We start from the raw sequence: 26,414 nt of genomic DNA on the forward strand, positions 1-26,414 counted from the left end.
CCTTCATGCTTCTCTCCAGACTGAATAAGACGATGAGCTCACTGTGGTTTTGACGTCCTTCAGGGCTCTGGATGAAGTTGGTTAAACTCCTTCTCCTCGCTCTTTTCAATGTTTTGTGTTATTTTCACTCATTTCAAAGGACTGTGCCTCAGACGGCTGGGTTGTTGCAATGCGCCTCTAAAGTCTGACAGCAGTCTAGCGAGTGAACCTTCGATGGAGCAGAGTCAGAAGTCAAAGAGTTATCTGCTTGTGTCAGGGCTTTGGGGCTCCAGAAAGAAACGGGACCTAGAGTTTACAAGGTGGAAGAGGAACAGGAATCAGACCAGCAGGATGTGGCTACAAATGAAAAATCAGAAACATTTTGGAACAGTTTGATTGTTTAAAAAAAAGGTGGTTAATTTTTGCAAAATGCTGGAGGAAATCAACAGATCAGGCCGCAAACGTGGAGAGTAAATAGACAACATTTAGGCCGAGCCCCATCAGACTGTGCACTCCTCTGCTCAGTTGCTGCCTGAACTGCAGAGTTCCTCCAGAATTTTGTGTGTGTGCGTCTCTGTACTGTATTTCCAGCAACTGCAGAATCTCTTGTGTTTTATATCTACATTTGTAAGAGGATTGTACTTTGGCATTAAATGCACGTTGATATTGTTTATGTGAGCCGCTTTCTGCGTTAAAACAGCTAGTGAATTTTCTATACACACAAAAAAAAACTGAGGTATGGCCATGGAACCGGTGCTTGCAAAAATCTTTAATGGCACCGTAATTACCCAGAAAGCCCTGCGTTAATAGCCAGCGCTTCGATCAAATGCGCAGGCGTCAGGGTTGTGACGTTACCGATTTTCACGCCTGCGCGCAATACCCAAAAGGCCTCAGGAGGGCGACTGCAGGTAATAACGGATCTCCGGCGAGATGGGGAAGGGGGAAGGGGGAAGGGGGAAGGGGGAAGGGGGAAGGGGGAAGGGGGAAGGGGGAATGGGGGAGGGGGGCTTGAACACCGACCGAGGGACAATTGCTTTGAATTTCGAGCACCGTAGCTCGCAATCCCGGCCCAGTCCTTCTCTCGCCCCTCTCTCTCAGCCCCACAATCTCTGCACGGGCCCGGGGGAGCTTCCGGCTGATGAGGGAATGGGAACTGATGGATCTCTTAGACAGAACTGAGCTCCAGCTGTCTAAATGAAAGGATTAGGAACTCGGAAAAGGGAGCAGAATCCAGCGGAGAAAATCACCTTTGTTCAACCTCCGATCACAAACAAGAGAAAATCTGCAGATGCTGAAAATCTAAGCAACACACACAAAATGCCGGAGGAACTCAGCATTAGTACTCTTTTTCATAGATGCTGTTTGGCCTGCTGAGTTCCTCCGGTATTTTGTGTGTGTTGCTTGTTCTATCTCCTCTTGCTCGGGACTTTTCTACCCGTGAGAACATGTTTTGACTCATTCTCTCTGGGTATATAATGATATCAAATGCCTTTGCCCTGGGCAACTAGTAGCTTTCACATCACAAATGTGCCAGACTCCAATGAGACAGACTACTGATCTTCCCTTCATATTCATTGGCATTGCCAATATTGAGTTCAATGCCGTCGGTCACCTGGGGGAGAGTTCAGGGGAAATATTTCTGTACAATACAGAAACTGGTGTTACCTGTGTGTGTGGTGGCAATGCAAAAGTTGCTGGAGAATTTGCAAGTGGGAAGAAGTGGAGTGATATTTGGAAATCTGACTTTTTAAAAACATAATTTAGCAAGCAAATCACATATTGACAATGTGTAAAAGCTCTGGTGAGAAAATCCTTCATTACCAGCTACAGGCCTGCTACATAGGTTGTGTGAGAGTGCAGATGAATTCAATCAAACCCAGGGGAGATCAAAGTTCTTATTGATAGTGATTTGCTAGCTGTTGAAATGAATACCTGTGTATATAAAATTCAGAGTGCACATGTTGTCACCATGCAAAAAAAAATGCACAGTATAAGATATTTCTGCCCACTGGTCATTACAAATTGGAGGGGACATTGGTGGGAAGGTGGGGAGGCCTCCAGTGTCCCTGACCTACAAGATGTGCATCCAGCTGCAGCTTGTAACCCTGCACTTTAAGGAGTTGGAGCTGGAAATGGATGAATTCCAGATCATCCAGGAGTTAGAACCATAGAACATTATAGCACAGAAACAGGCCTTTTGGCCCTTCTTGGCTGTGCCGAACCATTTTTCTGCTTAGTCCCACGGACCTGCACCTGGGCCATATCCCTCCATACACCTCTCATCCATATACCTGTCCAAGTTTTTCTTAAATGTTAAAAGTGAGCCCACATTTACAACTTCATCTGGCAGCTCATTCCACATTCACTGTGTGAAGAAGCACCCCTTATTGTTCCCTTTAAACTTCTCCTCCTTCACCCTTAACCCATTAACCCATGTTCTCTGTTTTTTTTTTCTCCCCTAGCCTCAGTGGAAAAAGCCTGCTTGGATTAACTCTATCTATAACCATCATAATTTTATATACCTCTGTCCCTGCAACTTCCTTGTAAACCTTCTCTGCACACTTTCAACCTTATTAATATCCTTTCTGTACTGCGGTGACAAAAACTGCACACAATACCCCAAATTTGGCCTCAGAAATGTCTTATACAACCTCACCATAACATTCCAATTCCCACACTCAGTACTTTGATTTATAAAGGCCAATGTACCAAAAGCTCTCTTTATGACCCTATCTACCTGTGACACCACTTTTAGGGAATTTTGTATCAGTATTCCCAGATCCCTCTGTTCTACTGCACTCTTCAGTTTCCTACCATTTACCTTTTATGATCTACCTTGGTTTTTCCTTCCAAAGTGCAATACCTCATACTTGTCTGTACTAAACTCCATCTGTCATTTTTAGCCCATTTTCCCAGCTGGTCCAAATCCCTCAGCAAACTTTGAATACCTTCTTCACTGTCCACTACACCTACAATCTTTGTGTCATCAGCAAATTTGCTGATGCAGTTTACCACAATATCATCCAGATCATTGATATAGATGACAAATAACAATGGAACCAGCATTGATCCCTGTGGCACACCACTAGTCACAGGCCTCCACTCAGAGAAGCAATCCTCCACTACCACTCTCTGGCTTCTCCCATTGAGCCAGTGTCTAATCCAATTTACTACCTCACCATGTATACCTAGCGACTGAATCTTCCTAACTAACCTCCCATGCGGGACCTTGTCAGAGGCCTTACTGAAGTCCACGTAGACAATATCCACTGCCTTCCGTTCATCCACTTACCTGGTAACTTCCTCGAAAAACTCTAATAGATTTGTTAAACATGACCTACCACGCACAAAGTTGTGTTGACTCTCCCTAATGAGCCCCTGTCTTTCTAAATACTTGTAGATCCTATCTCTTCGTACTCCTTCCAATAATTTACCTAATATCGACGTCAAACTTACTGGCCTATAATTTCCCAAATTACTTTTAGAGCCTTTTTTAAACAACGGAACAACATGAGCTATCTTCCAATGTTCCAGCACCTCACCCATAGATACCAACATTCCAAATATATCTGCCAGGGCCCCTGCAATTTCAACACTAGTCTCCTTCAGGGTCCGAGGGACCCTGTCAGGTCCTGGGGATTTATCTACTCTGAGTTGGAGGGTGGAGATAGACATGACATGAAGAGAGGTGAGTTACACCCAAGCTGCAGAACACAGGAAACTGGGTGAGAGTCAGGAATGGGAATGAGGTTAAATAACCATTGCAGAGTACTCTTGTGGCCATCCCACACAACAACAGGTAGATCACTTTAGACACTGCTGGGGGGTGGGGGGGGGGGGTGTATTACCTGACAGTGGAAAGTCAAAGGGCTGATACGTAATTAGTTCGGGGAACAGACCTAGAAGGGGACTAATGTCCTAGTGGTAAGGCTTGCTAGTGCCACTATTGGCATGAATTAATCAATCTGATGGCTTGGTGGAAGAAGCTGTTCCTGACCCTGTTGTTCCTGGTATTTATGCTGCGGTACCATTTCCCGGATGGTAGCAGCTGGAACAGTTTGTGACTGGAATGACTTGGGTTCCCAATGATCCTTTGGATTCTTTTTACACACCTGCCTTTGTAAATGTCCTGGATAGTGGTAAGTTCAGACCTACAGATGCTTTGTTCCCAAAACTAACGAGTACTCTATCATCCCTTTGGCTTTCCTCTCCCAGATCAAAATAAACTCAGAATCAGAATCGAGTTTATTATCACCAACATGTATCCTGAAACTTGTTAACTTAACAGCAGCAGTTCAATCCAATTCATAATAACAAAGAAATAATAAATAAATAAATAAAACATATTCATTATTCTTTATCGAATATATATATATATATAAAATCTTTTGCTAAAAAACAGAAATAATGTACATTAAAAAAGTGAGGTACTGTCCAGGGGTTCAATGTCCATTTAGGAATTAGGCGGCGGAGGGGAAGAAGCAGTTCCTGAATTGCTGAGTGTGCTTTCAGGCTTCTATACCTCCTACGTGATGGTAACAGTGAGAAAAGGGCATGCCCTGGGTGCTGGAGCTCTTTAATAATGTCTTTCTGAGACACTGTTCCTTAAAGATGTCCTGAGTACAGGTTTCCCCCACTAAAGGTGGAGTGTTCCTATGAAACCGTTCGTAAGCCGAAATGACGTAAAGCAAAGAAGCAATTACCATTAATTTATATGGGAAAATTTTTGAGCGTTCCCAGACCCAAAAAATAACCTACCAAATCATACCACATAGCACATAAAACCTAAAATAACACGAACATAAAAGCAGGAAAGATATGATAACTACACAGTCTATATAAAGTAGAAATAATCTATGTACAGTGTAGTTTCACTTACCATAATTGGGAAAATGGAGCCAAAACCGATTTGTAGAAAAACAATCGGCAGGTACAAGCCTGCTCACATACACACATGCGTATACATGGTCATGGTCTTTGTTACGTACCCCGTAACTGGGTGTCTTACCAGCAAAGATAGAAGTGTCCGCTGGAGTCTGGTACAATTTTCAAAACAGTGTTTATTAGTAAAAATATACAAATCAAATTCAACAATGCCAATATACAGATAATACACGTTAGCAATACTAAACCTAGAAGTGTGGGTATAATAATAATCAATAATAAACAAGCTCTGTCGTTGTCTAGGGAATAATGAATTGTCATATGTGAGTATAAAGTTCAGTTCAGTTCATACAGGCTGAGGTAGTTGTTGGTCGATGTGTTGTAATTGTTGGAGAGAGAGAGAGATCAAACAGTGACAGCCAGTCAAACCTTCCTTTACGATCTTGATCTATCAATGTGTTGTTGTGGCCATTCAGGTATGACCCCTGTGTCCTTTAGCTAGACTGTTCTTCTATGGTGGACTCGTCACCCAGGCAATGGTGGACACACACACAAGCCCCCACCGGCCCTGCTATAAACACTGTGAGTTAAAATTGACCAATCCTTCATTCGGTCTCCGATGCCCCACACTTTCTCGTGGGTTCCAACACTTAAGCAGAGCTCACTAGTGTGTCTCTTGGTGCGTCTGAGGGGTGCTTCCCCAGACCTCACTTTTATCCCTACTCACGGGGTCTCAGGTATCAGTCAGTTTTGAATGGCTTAGCCCATCAAACCAGCCCACTCCGGCTGTCCACTGAGGAATTTTAATGAATAGAATAGTGCCCTCTCCAGAGCCGTGAGTCTTACAGGAGTCATAATATGGTCTCTCTCCCCTGGTGTTATCTCGCCCTTGTCTGAAGCAAATGTTCCAGTCCCAGTATGTTTTGTTCCATCTCTTTCTCTCTCATTAACAGCCTGGCCACAGTAATAGTTTGTAATTCTCCCAGGGGAGGGGGACATGGGCAACCTTGCACCCTTCTGCCCACTTTATCATTGACGACTTCACCTCTGTGAGATTTAAACCTTTCGCAATATTCACCAAGTCCATCTTTTGGCACTCCCTAGCGCCTTCAAAGTTGGGTTTTGTATAAATTCGTCTACATCCATCTTTGCTGGTTTCCTGTCTGGCTACCCACACAACCAGAACAAATAATGGACTTATAACCCGATTCACTGCCCCCCCCCCCCAATTTGGTATCAAATCTCAAGACGAGGCCCCAATTTGAATGGATGAGGCTTCATGGTCATGGTAGTCTTTCTCAGGATAAACACAAGTTTAAAGCGGGCGTCTTTTTCCGCAAAAGTGAAAATCCTCTTTCAGTTAATGAAAACAGGTACTAATGTATGTCTTTTGTAAAAGCAAAATGTTGTAAAGCAAACGTTCGGAAAGCAGGGGACGCTTGTACTTTGTAGGCTTGTACCCAAGATGGAGCTGACTAAATTTACAACCCTTTTTACAAACAAGGAGGTGCATACCAGGTACAGGCAGATAGAAACAAATGAGGTAGTTACGAAGTATAGGAAATTCAAGTGAACATTTATGAAAGACAAAGAAGGCTTAAGGTTGCCCCAGCAGACAAGGTGAAGCAGAATCCTCAGGGATTCTGTGGATATGTGAAGAGCAAAAAGACTGCAGGTGACGAAATCTGTCCTCTAGAAGATTAGATTGGTAATCCATACTGAAGACAAAATAGATGGGGCAGATTTTAAATATATTTTTGCATCCGTATTTACTCAGGAGTTAGACACAGTCTATGGAAGTGAGGCAAAGCAGCATCATCTTCATGGACCCTGTACAGATTACAGAGGTGGAGGCGTTTGCTGTCTTAAGGCAAATTAACGTGGATAAATCCCCAGGGCCTGACAAGTTGCTCCCTAGGACCCTGCGGAAGACAAGTGCAGAAATTGTCGGGGCCCAAGCACAGATATTTAAATAATCCTTAGTGACAGGTGAGGTACTGGAGGGTTGGAGGACAGCCAATGTTGTTCCGCTGTTAAAGAAAGTCTCTAAAAATAAACCAGGAAATTATAGTTTGGTGAGCTTGACATCAGTAGTGGCGAAGTTCTTGGAGTGTATGTGCAGGAACCGGATATATAAGTATTTGGATAGATGTGGACTAATTAAGGATAGACAGAATGGCTTTGTGCATGACAGGTCATATCTAACCAATCTTACAGAATTTCTCATTGAAGTTCTCAGGAACGTGGATGAAGGTAAGTTAGTGGATGTTGTCTACATGGACTTCAGCAAGGCACTTGACAAAGTCTCATATGGGAGGTTGGTTAAGAAGGTTCAATCACTCAGCATTCCAGATGAGATAGTAAATTGGATGAGACACTGTCTTTGGGAGAAGCCAGAGTGTGGTATCAGACCGGAGGCCTGTGACTAGTGGTTGCCATAGGGATCAGTGATGGATCTGTTGTTGTTTGTCATCTATATCAGCAATCTTGATGATAGTGTGGTTAACTGGATCAGGAAATTTGTGGATGACACCAGGACTGGGGGTGTAGTGGACAGCGAGCAAGACTTATCTTGGCTTGCAGTGTGATCTGGACCCGCTGGGAAAATGGGTTGAGAAATGGAAAATCGAATTTAATTCAGACAAGGGTGAGGTATTGCACTTTGGTAGGACCTACCAGGGTGGGTGTTACACAGTGACTGGTCGGGTATGGAGGAGTATTGTAGTAGAAAGGGGTCTGGGAATACAGGTCTGTATTTCATTGAAAGTGGTGTCACAGTTCAATAGGGACGGGAAGAAAGATTTTGGCACATTGGCCTTAATAAACCAAAGTACTGAGTACAGGAGGTGGATGTTATGTTGACTTTGTTCAAGACATCGATGAGGCCTAGTTTGCAGTATTGTGTGCAGTTTTGGTCACCTACCTACAGGAAAGATGTAAAAGAGGTTGAAAGAGTTGAGAGAAAATTCACAAGGATGTTGCCAGGTCTGGAGGACTGGGTTATAAGGAGAGATTGAACAGGTCAGGGCTTTATTCCTTGGAATGTAGAAGATTGAGGGGAGAATTGATGGAGGTGTACCACAATTATGAGGGTAAATTATAGGGTAAATGCAAGCTGGCTTTTACCACTGAGATGGGGTGAGACTACAACCAGAGGCCATGGGTTAAGGATGAAAGGTGAAACACTAAGGGGAACATGAGGGGAAAGTTCTTCACACAGATGGTCATCCAGATTTGGAATGAGCAGATAGCACAACATTTAAGAGGGTTGTATAGGTACCTGGATGGTAGAGGTACAGGAGTATAAAATGTAAATAGCTCAGCACCAACTAGATGGGCCAAAGGGTCTGTTTCTGTGTTGTACTTTTCCATGACTGTGACAAGAACCTTAAATAATACTAATACTCACTCTAATTCCTTTTAACAGCTATGCAGATGAACTATACATCTAAGTAGGAGATATTTACATGGCATTAAAACTGTGGCATTTTAAATTAATGGTACATAAAAGAAAATCCCAGCTGCACGTTAACAAAGGCTATTTGCATTAGAGTGTTTCAGTTACTGTGAAGCCAGGCACCCATACAGCTCAGTGGGAACAGGGAATAATACCAATGGAGAGAGTCAAACTGAGCCAGGTCACAGATTGGAGATGACAGAAATGCCCCATTCTTACAGAGACAGGAGGAGCATTAGAGAGTTTGAGGGTCATTCCAGATACCAGCACTATGCCCAGTTAGAAGATAACTTCTCTCTCCAACTTGGGTTGAACCTCACTTTAACAGTGTGACGTCAGATCACACCTTGGCAACTAAAGTGATCTCATCTGAAATGTTGTCTTTTACCCATTGATGGATTTTGTAAATCTTTTTACAGGTTAAAAATGACAAGGAATTTGTCTACTGGAATCTCAAACACAACACGCCTGTTTTGCTGTCTCTGACCAGATAATTAAGAAGTGGAGCAAGGGATTCAATCGACCATCCTTCCTGCTCAGACTGTGGGGAGGGTTTCACTCGATCATCCTTCCTGCTCAGACTGTGGGGAGGGATTCACTCTATCACCTGACTGACTGGCATGCCCGGTCATTTTACACAGGGGAGAGGCCAATCACCTGCTCAGACAGTGGGAATGGATTCACTCGGTCATCTCAACTGAAGGTACATCAGCAAGATCACACTGGGACAAGGCCATTCACCTGTTCTGTGGGTGAGAAGGGATTCAGTCGGTTTTCTCACCTGTTGACACCAGTCAGTTCACACTGGGCAGAGGCTGGTCATCTGCTAAATTTGTGGGGAAGGATTTACTCGGTCTTCTGACCTAATGGCTCACCAGCAAGTTCACACTGGGGAGAAGCCATTCACCTGCTCAGACTGTGGGAAGGGATTCACTAAATCTTCTCAGCTACTGAGACACCAGTCAGTTCACACTGGAGAGCGGCCGTTCACCTGCTCAGACTGTGGGAAGGGATTCACTCGGTCATCTGACCTACTAAGTCATCAGTCAGTTCACACTGGGGAGAAGCCGTTCATTTGCTCAATCTGTGGGAAGAGATTCACTCACTCTTCCACCCTTCAGAGACATCAGCGAGTTCATACTGGGGAGAAGCCGTTCACCTGCTCAGTCTGTTGGCAGACATTCACTCAGTCATCCACCCTACAGAGACACCAGCGAGTTCACACTGGGGAGAAGCCGTTCACCTGCTCAGACTGTGGGAAGGGATTCACTTGCTCATCCCACCTACAGAGACACCAGCGAGTTCACACTGGGGAGCGGCCGTTCACCTGCTCAGACTGTGGAAAGGGATTCGCTCAGTCATCCACCCTATTGGCACACCAGTCAGTTCACACTGGGGAGTGGCGGTTCACCTGCTCAGATTGTGGGAAAGGATTCACTCAGTCGTTTGAACTACTGGCACACCAGTCAGTTCACACTGGGGAGTGGCCTTTCACCTGCTCAGACTGTGGAAAGGGATTTACTCGGTCATCTGCTCTGCTGGCACACCAGCAGGTTCACACTGAGGAGTGGCCGTTCACCTGCACAGACTGTGGGAAAGGATTCACTCGGTCATCTCATCTGCAGAGACACCAGCGAGTTCACACTGGGGAGAAGCCGTTCACCTGCTCAGTTTGTGAGAAGGGATTCAGTCAGTTATCCTCACTACAGAGTCACCAGCGAGTTCACACTGGGGAGAAGCCATTCACCTGCTCAGACTGTGGAAAGGCATTCGCTCAATCTTCCACCCTATTGGCACACCAGCGAGTTCACACTGGGGAGAGGCCATTCACCTGCTGTGAATGTGGGAAAGGATTTGCTCGGTCATCTCATCTACAGATACACCAGCGAGTTCACACTGGGGAGAGGCCGTTCACCTGCTATGAATGTGGGAAGGGATTCACTCGGTCATCTCATCTACAGGCACATCAGCGAGTTCACACTGGGGAGAGGCCATTCATCTGCTGTGAATGTGGAAAGGCATTCACACGATCATATCTTCTACTGAAACACCAGCGAGTTCACACTGGGTAGAGGACGATCTCCGGCTCCGGCTTGGGAAGAGATTCTCTCAGCCATCTCCCCCAATTGTGCATCATTGAGTTCACACAGGGGAGTGGTCGTTCACCTGCTGTGAATGTGGGAAGCAATTCACTCAGTCATCTAATATAGGGGGTGATAGACCCTCCAGCCCAGCCAAACTTAAGAAATCTCATTTGGGTCGATGCTGTGCGATTTGTCCCGTTACAAATCAGTACCCCAAAATAACAAACAGTACACAATATGTGATTAAACGATTGAGCTTTATAATTCTTACTTTGACTATAGGATTAGTAGAGTATAGAAAAGAAAAGAAAAAGGGCCCATTCTCTCTATTCACATCTTCTCATCTCTCCCCGGCAAAAGACCACGAAACTCTCTCTTCTGAACTCGCAAGAAAGAACATTTCTGTCATTGGATAGCCCCGAACTCCAAAACTCTGTAATCTCTAGTTGTAACCTAAGCATTGCTGCTACAGAGAAACCATTACCTCAGCAGTGAAACATTGTAGGAAGGCCATTACATGAGCAGTGAAACCTTACAGCATGTTATACTGGGTTCACCATGGGGAGAAAGTTTCAATAAGCTGCATGCTGGATATTTGTCCATCACTGTTGCTGAATATAATTTCGAGAGTGACTGTCAGTGCTGAAATCTGCAATTATTGCTGCTGCTCACCACACCCAGTTCTGCAGCCTGGTCACTGGCATGGAAGGAGTTTCTTCTGCTGCAAATTCACTTTTAATGGGACTGGAGTTTAATAAGTGTCAACTCAGGCCAGCTGGACCTTACCAGTGATTCTGTTCCACGGCAGTTCATTTAAAGCTTCCACTGTTTTTTCATCTCTCGCTCTCCCTGTGGTGATGGGTTCCAAACAGTCACTGGGTGAAGAGGTCTCCCTTGAATTTTCTGCAGACTGAAGAAGTCGAGCTGACAGCAGTTCTGTCTGAGATGTTCTTTGCCCCTCAAATCTCTGGGCTGAGGAAGAATGACATTGGTAGTTAACCTCCTTAATCACGACTCATTTCCACATTATGGGTCATTTTCCTTGCTTCTAAAGTGTTGTTAGAGAACACCACTGTCCTCTAAAGACTGAAAGCAGAATGGAAAACCATTAGTAGGATGTTCAGTGGAGCAGGGTCAGAAACCAGAGGCGGGTCTGCACAGGGCAGAGTTTGGGGCTGTGGATGATGGTTGAGGTTAGAACGTATGATGGGAAGGGAATCGGCAGTGGGCATGGCAACAAATGACAGAATAGCAACATTTGGAAGCTGATTGGCAGAGAAAATCTTTCGGTTGTTGGATGACACAAACAATACCTAGGGTGAGGGGCTCCACTGGTCAAGGAACATATGTGTGTTGGGAATGGTTTTATCTATTGATGGAGTTGTTCCTGCTTGTTTATCCTGTAATATTATATCCAGATGGTTATTATGGATTGTCCTATCTGAAATAATGTATTGATTAAGGTATAATCTGTAAGATTTTGATTCTCAAACTGGATCAGGGTTGAATTTATGGTACCTTGATGAAGTGATGGAGGGCATTCATGAGTTTGTATTTTAAAGCAAGAGTTTTGGTGAGTGATATTTACCACTTGATTGTACCTTTGTAAGTAATCAGATTGAGTTCAACTGCTGCAGGATCCTGGAATGTGTTGGATTCTGTCTGGTTTCTCTTGCCATTTCTGCACTTACTGCCTTGTTTGTCTGTATTTCATGTATTTTCAGTTTTTTTTTCCTTTGGTTAACCACCTTGTCCTGTATTTCTGCAAGGAACCCCTCTGTTTCTGGGAAGAGGTCTCCAACTCTCTGTCAGGTGCTCGATGCTTCCCTGTCAACATCTCGTCTGCTCAGATCGTTGGGATGTCTCCCATGGAGGGTCACACTCATTCCACTGGTTAATGTTTTCTTCCATAGTGATGATTCATTTTTATGAGTTGGCCTCTCATTCAAGTTTTCTGGTCTGTATTTCTTATCACGATTGCATATACACACATGGAGTGCTGAATCCTGTTCATTTTTGATGAAAATGTATACTTAAACGTTTTATCTGTCCCATTCTTTAAAAACTGAATTGGTCATCGAAGGTTTTAAAAAATATATTTAGAACAAATGGGACTAAACAAAGAAAATCTCCATAGACCAAAGAATTTCCTAAATTGTACCCAGATCCTCAAAGTATGTTTAGCTACCAAATTTTCAGTTAGTTTACTTAAAGATAAAGGGAGTGAGGATCCGAGAAGCGAAATAATAGAACATTTATTGACAGAGTTAGCTTCTAAAGAAACCCATATTGGACATTCCTCATGGTTAATATAATATGCCCAAAACATAAGATTTCGTATATTGACTGCCCGATAATAAAACCTAAAATTTGGTAAAGCTAAACCTCTATTCTTTTAGATTTTTGAAGATGAACTTTATTTAGTTGAGAATGTTTGTTTTTGCATATGAAAAGATGTATTAGGAATAAAAACAGGATAGATTGGGTATTAAATGATTCCAGGATTTGTTTGTTGGCAGAAGTCTTCTTTTGTTTGAGCAAATGTCGGCTACATATAGTTTATCCAAAACTCATTTTTTTCGTTATTTACAAGTTAGAGACTTTCTGCCTTCTCAACCATATACATTTCCTACAATTTCTGATAAGGACTTATTAGATGTAATTTTTAATTTTAAACCTTTTTATAATGGTTCAATATCCAATATTTATGGTATGTTGCTAGGACTGAGAAATGTTCCTGTAGACAAAATTAAAAATCTTTGGGAACAACACTTACAGACTTCAATTTCTTAGGAAATTTGGAATGAAATTTTAAAATTGGTTAACACTTAATCATTATGTGCCTGTCACTCCCTTTTACAATTTAAAGTGGTTCATAGGGCTCACATGTCTAAAGATAAGCTGTCTCGATTTTATTTGGATATATCCCCTTTCTGTTGAAGATTTAATACAGTAGTGGAGAAGCTTCATTAATTCACATGTTTTGGACATGTCCGAGCCTTGAAAGATACTGGAAGGAAGAAGTTTTATCTGACTGTTGTGTGATTTTTTTTTCATGTGTGTTATTTCTCTTCCTCCTTCTGTCCAAGCTGGTCGAAGGTAGGGTTTGAATGTAAATAGTATGTTCTAAAGTTCTCATTTATCTTAGAAAATTTTACTGATTGAAATGGGACCAAGATATTTTTATTAAAAAATGGTGAATGTCAGTATTGATGAAAGTGTTTATTGCCTTTGTTGTATTTGTTAACTATTGAGCTCTGTTTGGCAGGTTTTTTTAAGCCTTGAACTAAATTTTTGTCAAAGGATTTCCTTATTTCATACTACTTTCTATTTTCCTTGCTTGTTGATATTCCTAATACGTGGGTATCAAGAGTCCCAATGAAGGCTCTTGGCCCGAAATGTTGATTCCCATCCATAGATGCTGCCTGACATGCTGAGCTCCTCCTGCACTTTGTGTGTAGTTATCTAGATTATCAAAACGCCGACTGTTTACTATTTGCCATTTATGCTGCCTGGCCTCTTAGGTTCTTCCAGCATTTTGTGTATGTGTTGCTTGGATTTCCAGCATCCACTAATTTTCTCCTGTTTTTGATAAAAGCAAAAGCGGGGTCATATCAAGAAGCAAGAAAATAGTTGGAAGTTGGAGGATTTGAAAGGTTTTACATAACCATCAGGAGACAACTAAAAAACACACAGGAGAGACATGATGAAAAATTAAGGTAAGTGAACCGATAATATCAAGCATCAAGAGTTGTTCAGATATATAAAGAGTCAAAGAGCGGCAAGAGTTGATATTGTACCGCTGGAAGATGATACTGGCGAGTTAGTAATAGAGCAAAGAAACAGTGGCTGAATGTAGTAAGTATTTTGTGTCAATCTTCACTGTGCAAGACATTAGCAGTATAAGACCATGAGACATAGGAGCAGAATTAGGCCATTCAGCCCCATCATGTCTGCTCTGCCATTCTATCATGGCTGATCCCAGTTCTCACTCAACCCCATGCACCTGCCTCCTCGGGATATCCCGTAATGCCCTGACTGATCAGCTAACTATGAGCTTCTGACTTAAATGTACCCACAGACTTGTCCCCCACCGCCGTCTGTGTCAGAGAATTCCACAGATTCACTGCTCTCTGACTAAATAAAATCCCCCTTAACTACTCTAAAAGGTCGCTCCTCAGTTTTGAGGCTGTGCCTCTGTTATTGCTACCCCAACCATATGAAAAGTCCTCTCCTCATACACCTTATCTAGACCTTTCCACAATCAGTGTGTTACAGTTGAGATTTACCCCTGAACACCCACATTTATTAAACATAGGTCAGTGCAGGAGTACAGGCCCAAGGCTGTAAAACGCACCTGATACCTTAACCTCTTCATTCCCAGAATCAGCTTCTTGAACTTCCTCTGGACTCTCTCCAATGACAACATGTTTTTCTGAGATATGGGTCCCAAATACTCAAAGTGCGGCCCAAGTAGTGTCTTATAAAGTACTGTATCAGTATTATCTCCTTGCTTATATATTCCTTTTCACTCTGAATTAATGCCAGCATTGCATTTGCCTTCTTTACCACAGACTTGATCTGTAAATTAACCTTCTGGGAGTCTTGCCTAACGATGCATATTTCCTTCTGTATTTCTGTTGTTTGAACCTTCTCCACAATCAGATAATAGTTCACTATTGTTCCTTTTGCCAAAATGCATTATCATACATTTCCCAATATTGTATTCCATCTGCCACTTTTTTGCCCATTCTTCAAATTTCTCTGTGTCCTGTTGCAATCACATTACTTCCTCAGCACTACCAATGCCTCCACCTATCTTTGTATCATCCGCAAAGCCATCAATTCCATTATCCAAATCATTGACAAATAATATGAAGAGTAGCGGATCGAATACTGACCCTGAAGACCACTAGTTACTGCTAGCCAACCAGAAAAGGTCCCTTTTATTCCCACTCGCTGCCTCTTGGCTGTCAGCCATTCCTCTATCCATACCAGTATTTCTTCTGATTTTTATCCTGTTAAGCAGTCTCATGTGTGACATCTTATCAGATGTCTTCTGAAAATCTAAGTAACTGATTTCGACTGCCTCTCGTTTGTCCATCCTGCTTGTGACTTCCTCGAAGAACTGTAACAGATTTGTCAGGCAAGGTTTCCCTGTACAGAAGCTATGTTGGCTTTCACTTATTTTATCATTAGTCTCCTAGTATCCCAAAACCTCAGCTGTTATAATAGACTCCAACATTTTCCCAGCCACTGAAGTTAGGCTAACTTGACTTTAATTTGCTTTCTTTTGCCTTCCTCCCTTCTCAGAGAGTGGAGTGACATTTGCAATCTTCCTGTCTTCCGGAATCATGCCAGAATCAAGTGATTCTTGATAGGTCAGCAACCTCTCTCAGGAATCTGGGATGTAGTCCATCTGGCCCAGGTGACTTATCCACTTTAAGAACCTGAGTTTGCCTGGCACGTTTTCCTTTGTAATAGCAATGGCACTCAGTCCTGCTTCCTGACACTCACGGATCTCTGGCACACTGCTAGTGTCTTCCACAGAGAAGATGGATGCAAAGTACCTATCAAGTTCATCAACCATCTCCTCCCCATTTTTACCCCATCTTTCAGTGGTCCAATATCAATTCTCGCCTCCCTTTTGCATTTTTTATAACTAATATATATTATTGTTTAGTTGCCTGTTGCATTTTTTTATTTCTTTATTTTCAAAAAAAAAACACCAATGAAATCAACAGGAACATACCAGCTCAGAAACGTGTAAAAATGAAATAAGCCAAAAAAGAGCACCTCACATTAGAGGGATGCCTATTGTACAAAGTGCTCAAAAATACTAAACATTAAATTGCAATTGAGGTCTGTGAGAAATCAGCGGGGGGGGGGGGGTGGAATTGTTCATCTGCCCCCAGCCTCGTCCAGGTAGACAAGAAATGGATCCCAGATAGCGAAAATTTTTTAATTGAATTGATTCTCAGGAACCTAAGTTTCTTCATCTGTCTGACTGAGATCATATCAGCCATCCATCTCCGAAAGGAAGGGGGAGAGGGTGATTACCATTCCCTCAAGATAAGCCTTTTGGCAACAATCATCCCCAACATCAGAGACTGGTGTTGGCTGTAGAGAAACAAATAGATTGCGAGCAGCTAAAGATGGCGAGATCAGCTTCCAAGGGGAAGGATCTTTTATAGGCCTTTGACTACCAGTGGAATATTTTGGACCAAAATCCAGTCAGCAATGGGCAAAACCAAAAGGTGTGTGACAACGTGGCCTCCGTCCCTTGGCATCTATCACACATTGGTGAGACAGAAGGGTAAATCCTGTGCAATCTAAGTTTAGAGTAGTGGAGACGTTGAACAACTTTAAACTGGAACAGTTGGTGTCTGCCGTTAACAGAGTGTTACGTACCCTGTAACTGGGTTAACAGACCAGCAGAAATGGAACGATACATTGGAGTCTGGTGGTACTGTAACTAAAGGTGTTTATTAGTAAACTAAACAATACAGTATCAAAAATGCCAATATACATATAAAACAGGTTAGCAATAATAAAAACTAGTGTAGGAGTAATAACAGTAAAAAACAAGCTCTTTCAAAGTCTAGGGGTAAATGAATTGTCATAAGAGAATATAGAGTTCAGTTCAGTTCGTGCTGAGGTAGTTGTTGTTATGTTGCAATGTTGGAGACAGAGAGAACGAGTAAGAGATGAACAGCTGCAGCAGGCAAACCTTCCGGCGTCTTCTTGTTCCGTTAAACCGTTGGGATCATCGGTTATGACCCTTCCATTCCACGCTAGACCGTTCTTCAGTGATAGACTCGTCACCCAGGCAAGGGTGGACACACACACAAGTCTCCACCGGTCTGCCTTCATCCGCCGTGCTCCAGACTGATTCTGAACTGATCCTCCAGGCCCCCACCTTCCTGTGGGTGCACAACACTCTTTCAGTGTCCACTGGCGTGTCTGAGGGTGTCTTCCCAGACCCGACTTTTATCCCCACTGATGGAGTATCAGCTATCCATCAACTCCTCATGTCCATCAAATTAGTCCACTCCCTGCTGTCTCAGCAAGAATGTTAATGAGCAAAGAAGTGTCCTTGTAGCAAAAGGTAAATAATCAGTGAAGAAGCCATAATACATAAATCAGTCGTCTCTGTCTCTCTCTTATCTGTAGCAGATGCCTCTACCTCTGTTCTTCATCTCTGTCTCTCATTAGCAGCATAGTTCCTGGGGGGTGGGGGTGTAGCTCTGGACCTCATTTCCATCTGGTTTGTTCAGCACACATAACGAGCAAGCCGATATCATAGACAAACTCATGTCCCAGGCAGCTTCATATAATTCAATGCCCAAATCCTCTCTCCAGGCGTCTCTAATCTTCACAGTAGACGCTACAGTGCGATCATCAAACAAACATACAAACTTAGAAACGAGATGCTTGGAGTCAGGAGGGTTCTTTAAAATATAAAAAAATATATGCTTCCCTGGAAGGATTTCATAATTACAAATCTTCGATTGAATGTAATGTCTAATTTCTAAGTAACAAGAAAAGTGTGAATGAGGCAGCTCAAATTTCTCTTTCTGCAGACTAAATGTTGGGAACTGTCCCTCTATGTACAGGTCTCCAATAGAAACTTGACCCTTCTCCCTCCAAGCATGGTAGGTTTTATCTGACCATGAGGGTAGAAGGGAGTGATTGAAACAGATTGGTGTTTCTACAGAGGTCTCTGGTAAATTTAGAACATTCCTAATCTGATTTGGAATTTTGACGGAATTTTTCAAAACAAAACTCAAACTTTTTGAAGTCCCATGCTTTTCTAGCTTAGAGAACAGCATGGCTGGCAAGGAGGAATTGACAACAGAGTTAGACTCCATACATAGCCACAAGGAAGCCCGAGGAACTAAGTTATCCGGAGTCCTCTGTTGCCAAAACATTAAAGCCCTAGCAATGACAGCCCAATAACAGTGTCTAAATGCAGGTAATCCCACCCCTCCTTCAGACCTGGGCTTTTGCAAATGAATTTTCAAAATCCTGTGATTCTTATAATTCCAGGTACAAGACAAAATTAAGGAGTCCAATTCTTTAAAGAAGGCTGATGTAAGAAAATGGGCAGATTTTGACAAAAATAGAGAAACCTAGGGTGGGAAACCATTTTAATTGAATTTATATGACCAATCATGGACAGAGGTAGTTTTCCAACTTTCTATATTCTGTTTAAGTTTTGAGATAAACTCCGCAAAGTTTATTTTAAATATTAATTTAGTATCTTGGGGGATTGCCAAGCCAAGCTAGGTAAAGTGATCTTTAACTACTTTGAATGGGACACTTTCCAAAAAACCCCGTGTGTAGATGTTGGAGAAGGGCACAAAGTCACTTTTTGTCTGATTAATTAAGTATTCCGATAGTCTGCCAAAAGAGGTGTTTAAATCTAGAAGGGGGACTGACTTTTCTGAGTTTTGTAAGTAGAGTATCACATTGTCAGCATATAAACTAATAAGTGTTTCAGTACATCCCACTTTCAAACCCACAATATTTGGGTGACATTTTTAGGGCAAGGGGCTCTACCGCAATGGCAAAAAGGGCTGGCGAGAGAGGGCAACCCTGCTGAACTAAACAGTGTAGGGAAAACATAGTTGAATTGTCACCGTTGGTTATTATAGAACACATTGGACTGGCGTATTTCAGTTTTACCCAGGATATAAATGACTCGCCGAACCCAAACCTGTACAGTGACTCAAACATGTAAGGCCACTCAATCTGGTCAAAAGCCTTCTGTGCTTCAAGAGATAAAATTGCTGCCCCACTAGCTTTCCCATGATCAGCATACATAGTATTAAGGAGGCATCTGACATTGGAAAAAGGGAACCTACCCAGGATAAATCCTGTCTGATCAGGATGAATGATAGATGTGGAAAGCGACCAGTGAAGGAGTGGAGCTTTGAGGCTTTGACTCAAGAGGCTTCGACGAGAAGAGGCGGAGGACCAGCTTGTTCCCAGTTAGTCTTTACAATGCCTCCTGAGACGGTGATGTGCCTCTCCTGTGAGATTTGGCAGTCTTGGGGGAACTCCCCTCTCCTGCAGAGTCACATTTGCCAGAAGACCATGTGAGGAATCTGGAGCAGCAGCTGGATGACCTTCGACTCATAAGGAAGAATGAGGCAGTCATAGATGAGAGCTACAGTGGGGGGTAGTCACACCTAGGCTGCCGGAAGCAGGTCATTGGGTGACAGTCAGAGGGGGGGGAAGTGAAGGTGAGTAGACAGGTAGTGCAGAGCACCCCTGTAGCCATTCCCCTGAATAATAAGTTCACCGTCCTGGATACTGTTGGCAGGGACGACCGACCAGGTGTGAGCCACGGTGGCAGAGCCTCTGGCACTGAGTCTGATCCTGTGGTGCAGAAGGGTGGGACGGAGAAGAGGAGAGCTGTCGTCATTGGAGATTCCATAAGGCTTTCTTCAATTATGTGAAGAAAAAAAGGATGACAGGAGTGAAGGTAGGACCAATTAGAGATAAAGGTGGGAAGATGTGCCTGGAGGCTGTGGAAGTGAGCGAGGTCCTCAATGAATACTTCTCTTCGGTATTCACTAATGAGAGGGAACTTGATGACGGTGAGGACAATGTGAGTGAGGTTGATGTTCTGGAGCATGTTGATATTAAGAGAGAGGAGGTGCTGGAGTTGTTAAAATACATTAGGATGGATAAGTCCCCAAGGCCTGACAGAATATTCCCAAGGCTGCTCCGCAAGGCGAGGGAAGAGATTGCTGAGCCTCTGGCTAGGATCTTTATGTCCTTGTTGTCCACGGGAATGGTACTGGAGGATTGGAGGGAGGCGAATGTTATCCCCTTGTTCAAAAAAGGTAGTAGGGATAGTCGGGTAATTATAGACCAGTGAGCCTTACGTCTGTGGTGGGGAAGGTGTTGGAAAAGATTCTTAGAGATAGGATCTGTGGGCATTTAGAGAATCATGGTCTGATCAGGGACAGTCAGCATGGCTTTGTGAAGGGCAGATCGTGTCTAACAAGCCTGATAGAGTTCTTTGAGGAGGTGACCAGGCATATAGATGAGGGTAGTGCTGTGGATGTGATCTACACGGATTTTATTAAGGTATTTAACATGGTTCCACACAGTAGGCTTATTCAGAAAGTCAGAAAGCATGGGATCCAGGTAAGTTTGGCCAGGTGGGTTCAGAATTGGCTTGCCTGCGGAAGGCAGAGGGTCGTGGTGGAGGGAGTACATTCAGATTGGAGGGTTGTGACTATTGGTGTCCCACAAGGATCTGTTCTGGGACCTCTACTTTTCGTGATTTTAATTAACGACCTGGACGTGGGGGTAGAAGGGTGGGTTGGCAAGTTTGCAGACGGCACAAATTTTGGTGGTGGTGTAGATAGTGTAGAGGATTGTCAAAGATTGCAGAGAGATATTGATAGGATGCAGAAGTGGGCTGAATAGTGGCAGATGGAGTTCAACCTGGAGAAGTGTGAGGTGGTACACTTTGGAAGGACAAACTCCAAGATAGAGTACAAAGTAAATGGCAGGATATTTGGTAGTGTGGAGGAGCAGAGGGATCTGGGGGTACATGTCCACAGATCCCTGAAAGCTGCCTCACAGGTAGATAGGGTAGCTAAGAAAGCTTTCTTAAGTCGAGGGATAGAGTTTAAGAGTCACAATGTAATGATGCAGCTGTATAGAACTCTTGTTAGGCCACACTTGGAGTACTGTGTCCAGTTCTGCTCTCCTCACTGTAGGAAGGATGTGGAAGCACTGGAAAGGGTACAGAGGAAACTTACCAGGATGCAGCCTGGTTTGGAGAGTATGGATTATGATCAGAGATTAAGGGGGCTAGGGCTTTACTCTTTGGAGAGAAGGAGGATGAGAGGAGACATGATAGAGGTGTACAAGATATTAAGAGGAATAGACAGAGTGGACAGCCAGCGCCTCTTCCCCAGGGCACCACTGCTCAATACAAGAGGACATGGCTTTAAGGTAAGGGGAGGGAAGTTCAAGGGGGATATTAGAGGAAGGGTTTTTACTCAGAGAGTGGTTGGTGCGTGGAATGCACTGCCTGAGTCAGTGGTGGAGACAGATACACTAGTGAAGTTTAAGAGACTACTAGACAGGTATATGGACAAATTTAAGGTGGGGGTGGTTATATTGGAGGCAGGGTTTGAGGGTCGGCACAACATTGTGGGCTGAAGGACCTGTAATTTGCTGTACTATTCTATGTTCTATGACAAATGCTTATTTAGTCGATTAACCAACATTTTAGTAATTACCTTTCTATCAAAATTCTGGAGTGCAATGGGCCTTTAGCTGGCCGGGTCTGTTTCCTGTTCAGCTTTCTTTAAAATGAGGGAAATATTGGCCTTAAATAAAAACACAAAATGCTGGCAGAACTCAGCAGGTCAGACAGCATCTATGGGAGGAGGTAGTGACGATGTTTCAGGCCAAAACCCTTCATCAGGAGACCTTGTACAATGTTCTAGGCAAGACTTTATCTCTGTTAGAGCAAGATATCATTCTGAGGAGAAGTGGGGCAAGGATATCACAAAATTTCTTATAAAATTCACAGCCAAATCCACCTGGCCCAGCTGCCTTGCTGAATGGAAATGACATAATGCAGAAGTTATTTCTTCCAATGCGAAGTCAAAATTTATGTCCTCCCGAGCAGCGTCACTAAGTTTCGGCATTACAAGAGAATCAAATAAGTCATTCAAATCAGATTGAGTGGTATTGCATTTAGAAGTGTAGAGTTCACTGTAAAATTCTTTAAAACAGTCATTTATCTCTTTGGGGTTAGTTAACAGGGTGCCTGCCCTCGATCTAATACAATGAATTGACCTTAGGGGCTGGATGCCCCTAAGCTGCAACGCCAGGAGCCCCCCCTGACTTGTCCCCTATTTCAAAGTGCTTTTGTCTTAACTTTAAGAGGAGGTTATTTATTTGTCTACCCAAGATACAACTGTACTCATATTTAAGCTTCATTATTTTCTTATCTTCTTCAGAAGATTTCGAAGCCTGGTATGTCGATCCGAGGGTTGGGAGAGCATTCTCAATCTCTAATAATCACCCTTCTCTCTCCCTCTTAGCAGCAGATTCATATGAAATTATATACCCATGAATTACAACTTTTAATGTCTCCCAGAGTGTGGAATCCGACACCTCGCCATTATCATTAATTTCTATAAAATCTCTTAATTCGGTGATGATATTTTCAAAAATTTCTTATTGGCGAATAGAGAGGGGTTAAAACGCCAGGAATAGATTTGTTTGGGAAGTGAGAAATTTAGGGACATTGTCAAGGAGCTATGGTCAGAAATTAATTTATTCTATTTTGTATTGGTAACGAGATATTAAATGAGAGTCAACCAAAAAATAATCTATTCTACTATAAGATTTGTGAACATGAGAATAATAAGAATAGTCCTAGTCGGTGGGATGTTGAACTCACCAGATATCTACTCAATTCCTAGATTTAATCAAATTATTTAGGATCTGCACTGACACGATATTTGAAGCCGGACAGGAAGACAATCTATTTAAATATGGATCTAGGTAGCAATTGAAGTCAATGCCAATTATTATTTTTGAATTACTGGCATCCAGAAGTAAATCAAAAATTTTCCTAATAAAATTTGGCTCATCTGTGTTTGGACCATAAATGTTAAGGAAAGTTAGCAGAAATGAATTAATGGTGCCAGAGATCATAATAAACCTGCCGAGAGGAACTGTGGTCATGGAAGTGAGTTAAAATGGAATAATTTTCCTAAAGAGGATAGCCACACCACGGGCATGAAAGGTAAATGATGACTGGTATACCTGTGATATCCAGTTAGACCTCAATCTGTTTTGCTCAGTTACTTTGATATGGGTTTCCTGTAGAAAAATCACACTTGCAGATAGAGATTTGAGACGTCTAAAAACTTCATCCCCTTAACAACATGACCAAGGCCCTTAACATTCCACGAGACTATTGTAATATCTTTACCCCCCCAGCTGCATTCTACCGCATGGCCTCTGCATATGAGAATAGAAACGAGATTATTAGAATTGAGCACAAACTTAGTGTTACGCCTGCGCCCCAACTCTGAGGGGCTGAAGGGTAGAAAGTAGCCCCCTCCTTTTTGAGAATCGCAAGATCGCTATTAATTCAGGTCAGGAGACCCAGGAAAAGAGAGAGAGAGAGACGCAGAGGGGTTTGGAATGTCCTGGCCCTCAGTGATTTCAAAGCTACGGGAACAGGCCATTGTCTCTTGGAGACGGAATTGTGTATTGAGCGCTGTGTTATTCATCGATGCCCTCAAGGAATGAGCAACGTGGGCTGGTTGGGGGGGATGGCATCCTCCCCAACCTGATTGACATCTGAGATCCCGTGAGTAAGGATAAAAGAAGGTCTGGGGAACAACCCCTTTTCAGACGCACCAGGAGAAACGATAGAAATCCAGCGACAGCGTTTAATAGCGAAAGCCGGTGGAAAGCCCACGTGTGTTCTTTTCCATTTGCCTCGGAATTGGTGGGACTGACCACGGAAGACGGCTTAGCTAGAAAGGAAAAGGACACCGACGACATTTCAAAGGATCGACATCATAGAAAGGAAAACGGGCAAGTTCTAAACCCTGCTTCTCTCTCCAGCCTAAATGAACTTGAGTGACTTCTATATTTCCATCGGACAATACATTATCCCGTAGACAACGATAGAGCTATTTCTTATTGATTATTATTATACCCGCGCTTTTAGATTCAGTATTGACGACGTATATTATCTGTATGTTTGCATTGATATTATTTTTGTGTATTTTTATCAATAAATACTGTTAAAAATAGTACCATCAGACTTCAACAGACCTCTCTATCTTTGCTGGTAAGTGACCCAGTTACGGGGTACTTAACAATAGTAAACAATGCAAAATGACTGGCAGCTTCAGAAGAATAGAACATACACAAAAAAAACATGTCTGAGCCATAAACAAGAGCAACACACACCCTAACCTACCCCCCTTCATGTCTCCCTAACCCAGACATGTAGTTCCCCATTTCCATCCCAGAAGGAGCTGCTGGGTAGGTAACTAACATTACACAATTATCACAAAACCCCTCTCTGAGAAAACTCATTGCACAAACTATATAATACCTTTAAACAAATGGGAGAGTTAACCAATGTCCGCACCTGAAGCTGGACATTCATGACACCAACTCAAATTTAACCATTATCATAACAGAAATATTTAGAACATTCTCTGCAGTTAAATCCCAGTGCAGCATACAGCATTGTAAAACTACATATAACAAGCAGGTCCCTCCCCTTATCCTAACATGGAAACCGGCACAAGTATAAGCTGAATAAACAGTGCCAATATATCTACTCCCTTTTGCGTACGTTATTCCTTTCCAAAAATTGTGCTGCTTCTATCGGGTCGTTGTATACTATAGGAGCTCTTCCCTCTTGATGATAAATAATGAGCCTAGCTGGGTACCGCAGGGTGTGCTTGATTCCTCCATCGTGCAGAGTTCGCAATAGATCACGAAAGGCACGACGTTGAGTCATCACCTCATTAGTATAGTCCGGGAAGATCAAGACCTTGTTTCTCTTGTACTCCATGGGTCGTAGTCTGCTGCGGCGCAGGGTCAGCTCTTTCACTTGAAAGTGATGGATACATGCCAAGATGGTGCGCAGCCGGCTTCGGCTGGAGAGAGCGATGTGCGCGATCAACTTTAACTGGGTATGGGAAATGCTTTTCCCCGAGCAACTTGGGAATTCATCTGGAAACAAATTCAGTAGGTTTACTATCCTTGCCCTCTTGTATCCCTACAATCTTAATGTTATGTCTCCGGGATCGAGCCTCTAAGTCATGCACTTTAAATTGGAGCTGGCTATTTTGTCTCAATAACTCTGAATACTTAACTTCAAACTCCTGCACACGTGCTTCAAGGTCGCTAGCAGTTAGTTCTTGATTAGCCACACGGCTTGTAGATCATCCTGCGAGGCCACAAGCGTCTGGAACTTGGTCTCAGAAACATCAAAGCGGTGGTTAATGCCGCGCAGAACCGACTCCTGACCTAACTCCTCGCACACGGCCTAAGATTTCTCCAGCCGTATCTCAGACGCGGAGAAGCTGTTTACAGACCGGTTGTTAACACTTGCTTCGGTAGTTTGGCAGTCGGCCGTCTTGGCTTTATTTGTCTTCGGCACTGTCAAACTTTTCCAGACACTTAGTTTAGACATACAGTGTTGGTCTATGAATGAATAAAACACGGTATAAGGCTTCGGAGAGGAGCACTGACTAAACACGTCTAATCCATACTTATGCGCACTGGCAACCACACATGCTGGATTTTAAAAGCTACCCAATTATCTAACTTCCTCCTCACTTTTGTTACCTTGTATGCACTTTCCTTGGCTTTTACACTGTTCTTAACTTTCTTTGTCAGCCACAGTAGCTTAGTCCTGCTGTTTGAGAAGTACTTCTGCGGGACATATCTATCCTGTACATTATGAGCTATTCTCAGAAACGTCAGCAGTTTCTGCTCTGGCGTCATCCCGACCAGTATCCTTCTCCAATCCACCTGGGGAATCACCTCTCTCATTCCTCTGTAATTCCCTTTATTCCATTGCGATACTATGCATGTGACCTATGCTTCTCCCTCACAAATTTCAGTAGAATTCAGCCATATTGTGATCACTGCCTTTTAATTGATTATTTACACAAGAAAGTCTGTTATTACACAACACCCAATCTAAGATAGCAGTTCCCCTGGTAGACTCAACCATCAGATGCTCTAAAAAGCCATGTCGTAAGCATTCAATACATTCCCTCTCTTGCAATTTGACACAGATCTGACTTTGCCAGTTCTCCTGCAGATTGAAGTCACCCACTACAATTGTGTCTTTAAATTTAATACATAAATGCCAAACAGTCAGGAGTATCTTTGACGGAAGCTTTTACTAAGGAGAAAAGGTGTTTTGGAAGCTGAAAGGCCTGAAGTTTAGATAAGACTCCTGGACCAGAAGGTGAACA

At 43.0% G+C, this 26,414-nt stretch overlaps 1 protein-coding gene across 3 annotated transcripts; it reads left to right on the plus strand.

The window, feature by feature from the left end:
• Positions 1–859: 859 nt before the first annotated feature.
• Positions 860–24,201, plus strand: LOC132394303 (zinc finger protein 235-like). Of its 3 annotated transcripts, XM_059970292.1 has the most exons (4): positions 860–887; positions 8,740–11,395; positions 12,174–14,123; positions 19,733–24,201. In XM_059970292.1, the coding sequence occupies exon 2, from the start codon at positions 9,187–9,189 to the stop codon at positions 10,390–10,392; it is 1,206 nt and encodes a 401-aa protein (XP_059826275.1). In that variant the 5' UTR covers positions 860–887; positions 8,740–9,186; the 3' UTR covers positions 10,393–11,395; positions 12,174–14,123; positions 19,733–24,201. The 3 variants fall into 3 exon arrangements, with proteins under 3 accessions (XP_059826275.1, XP_059826257.1, XP_059826267.1); XM_059970274.1 differs by having other exon boundaries at positions 8,740–14,123; XM_059970284.1 differs by having other exon boundaries at positions 8,740–14,123; positions 22,404–24,200.
• Positions 24,202–26,414: the final 2,213 nt, after the last annotated feature.

This window comes from Hypanus sabinus, chromosome 1 (assembly GCF_030144855.1).
Source record: "Hypanus sabinus isolate sHypSab1 chromosome 1, sHypSab1.hap1, whole genome shotgun sequence".
NCBI lineage: Eukaryota > Metazoa > Chordata > Chondrichthyes > Myliobatiformes > Dasyatidae > Hypanus > Hypanus sabinus.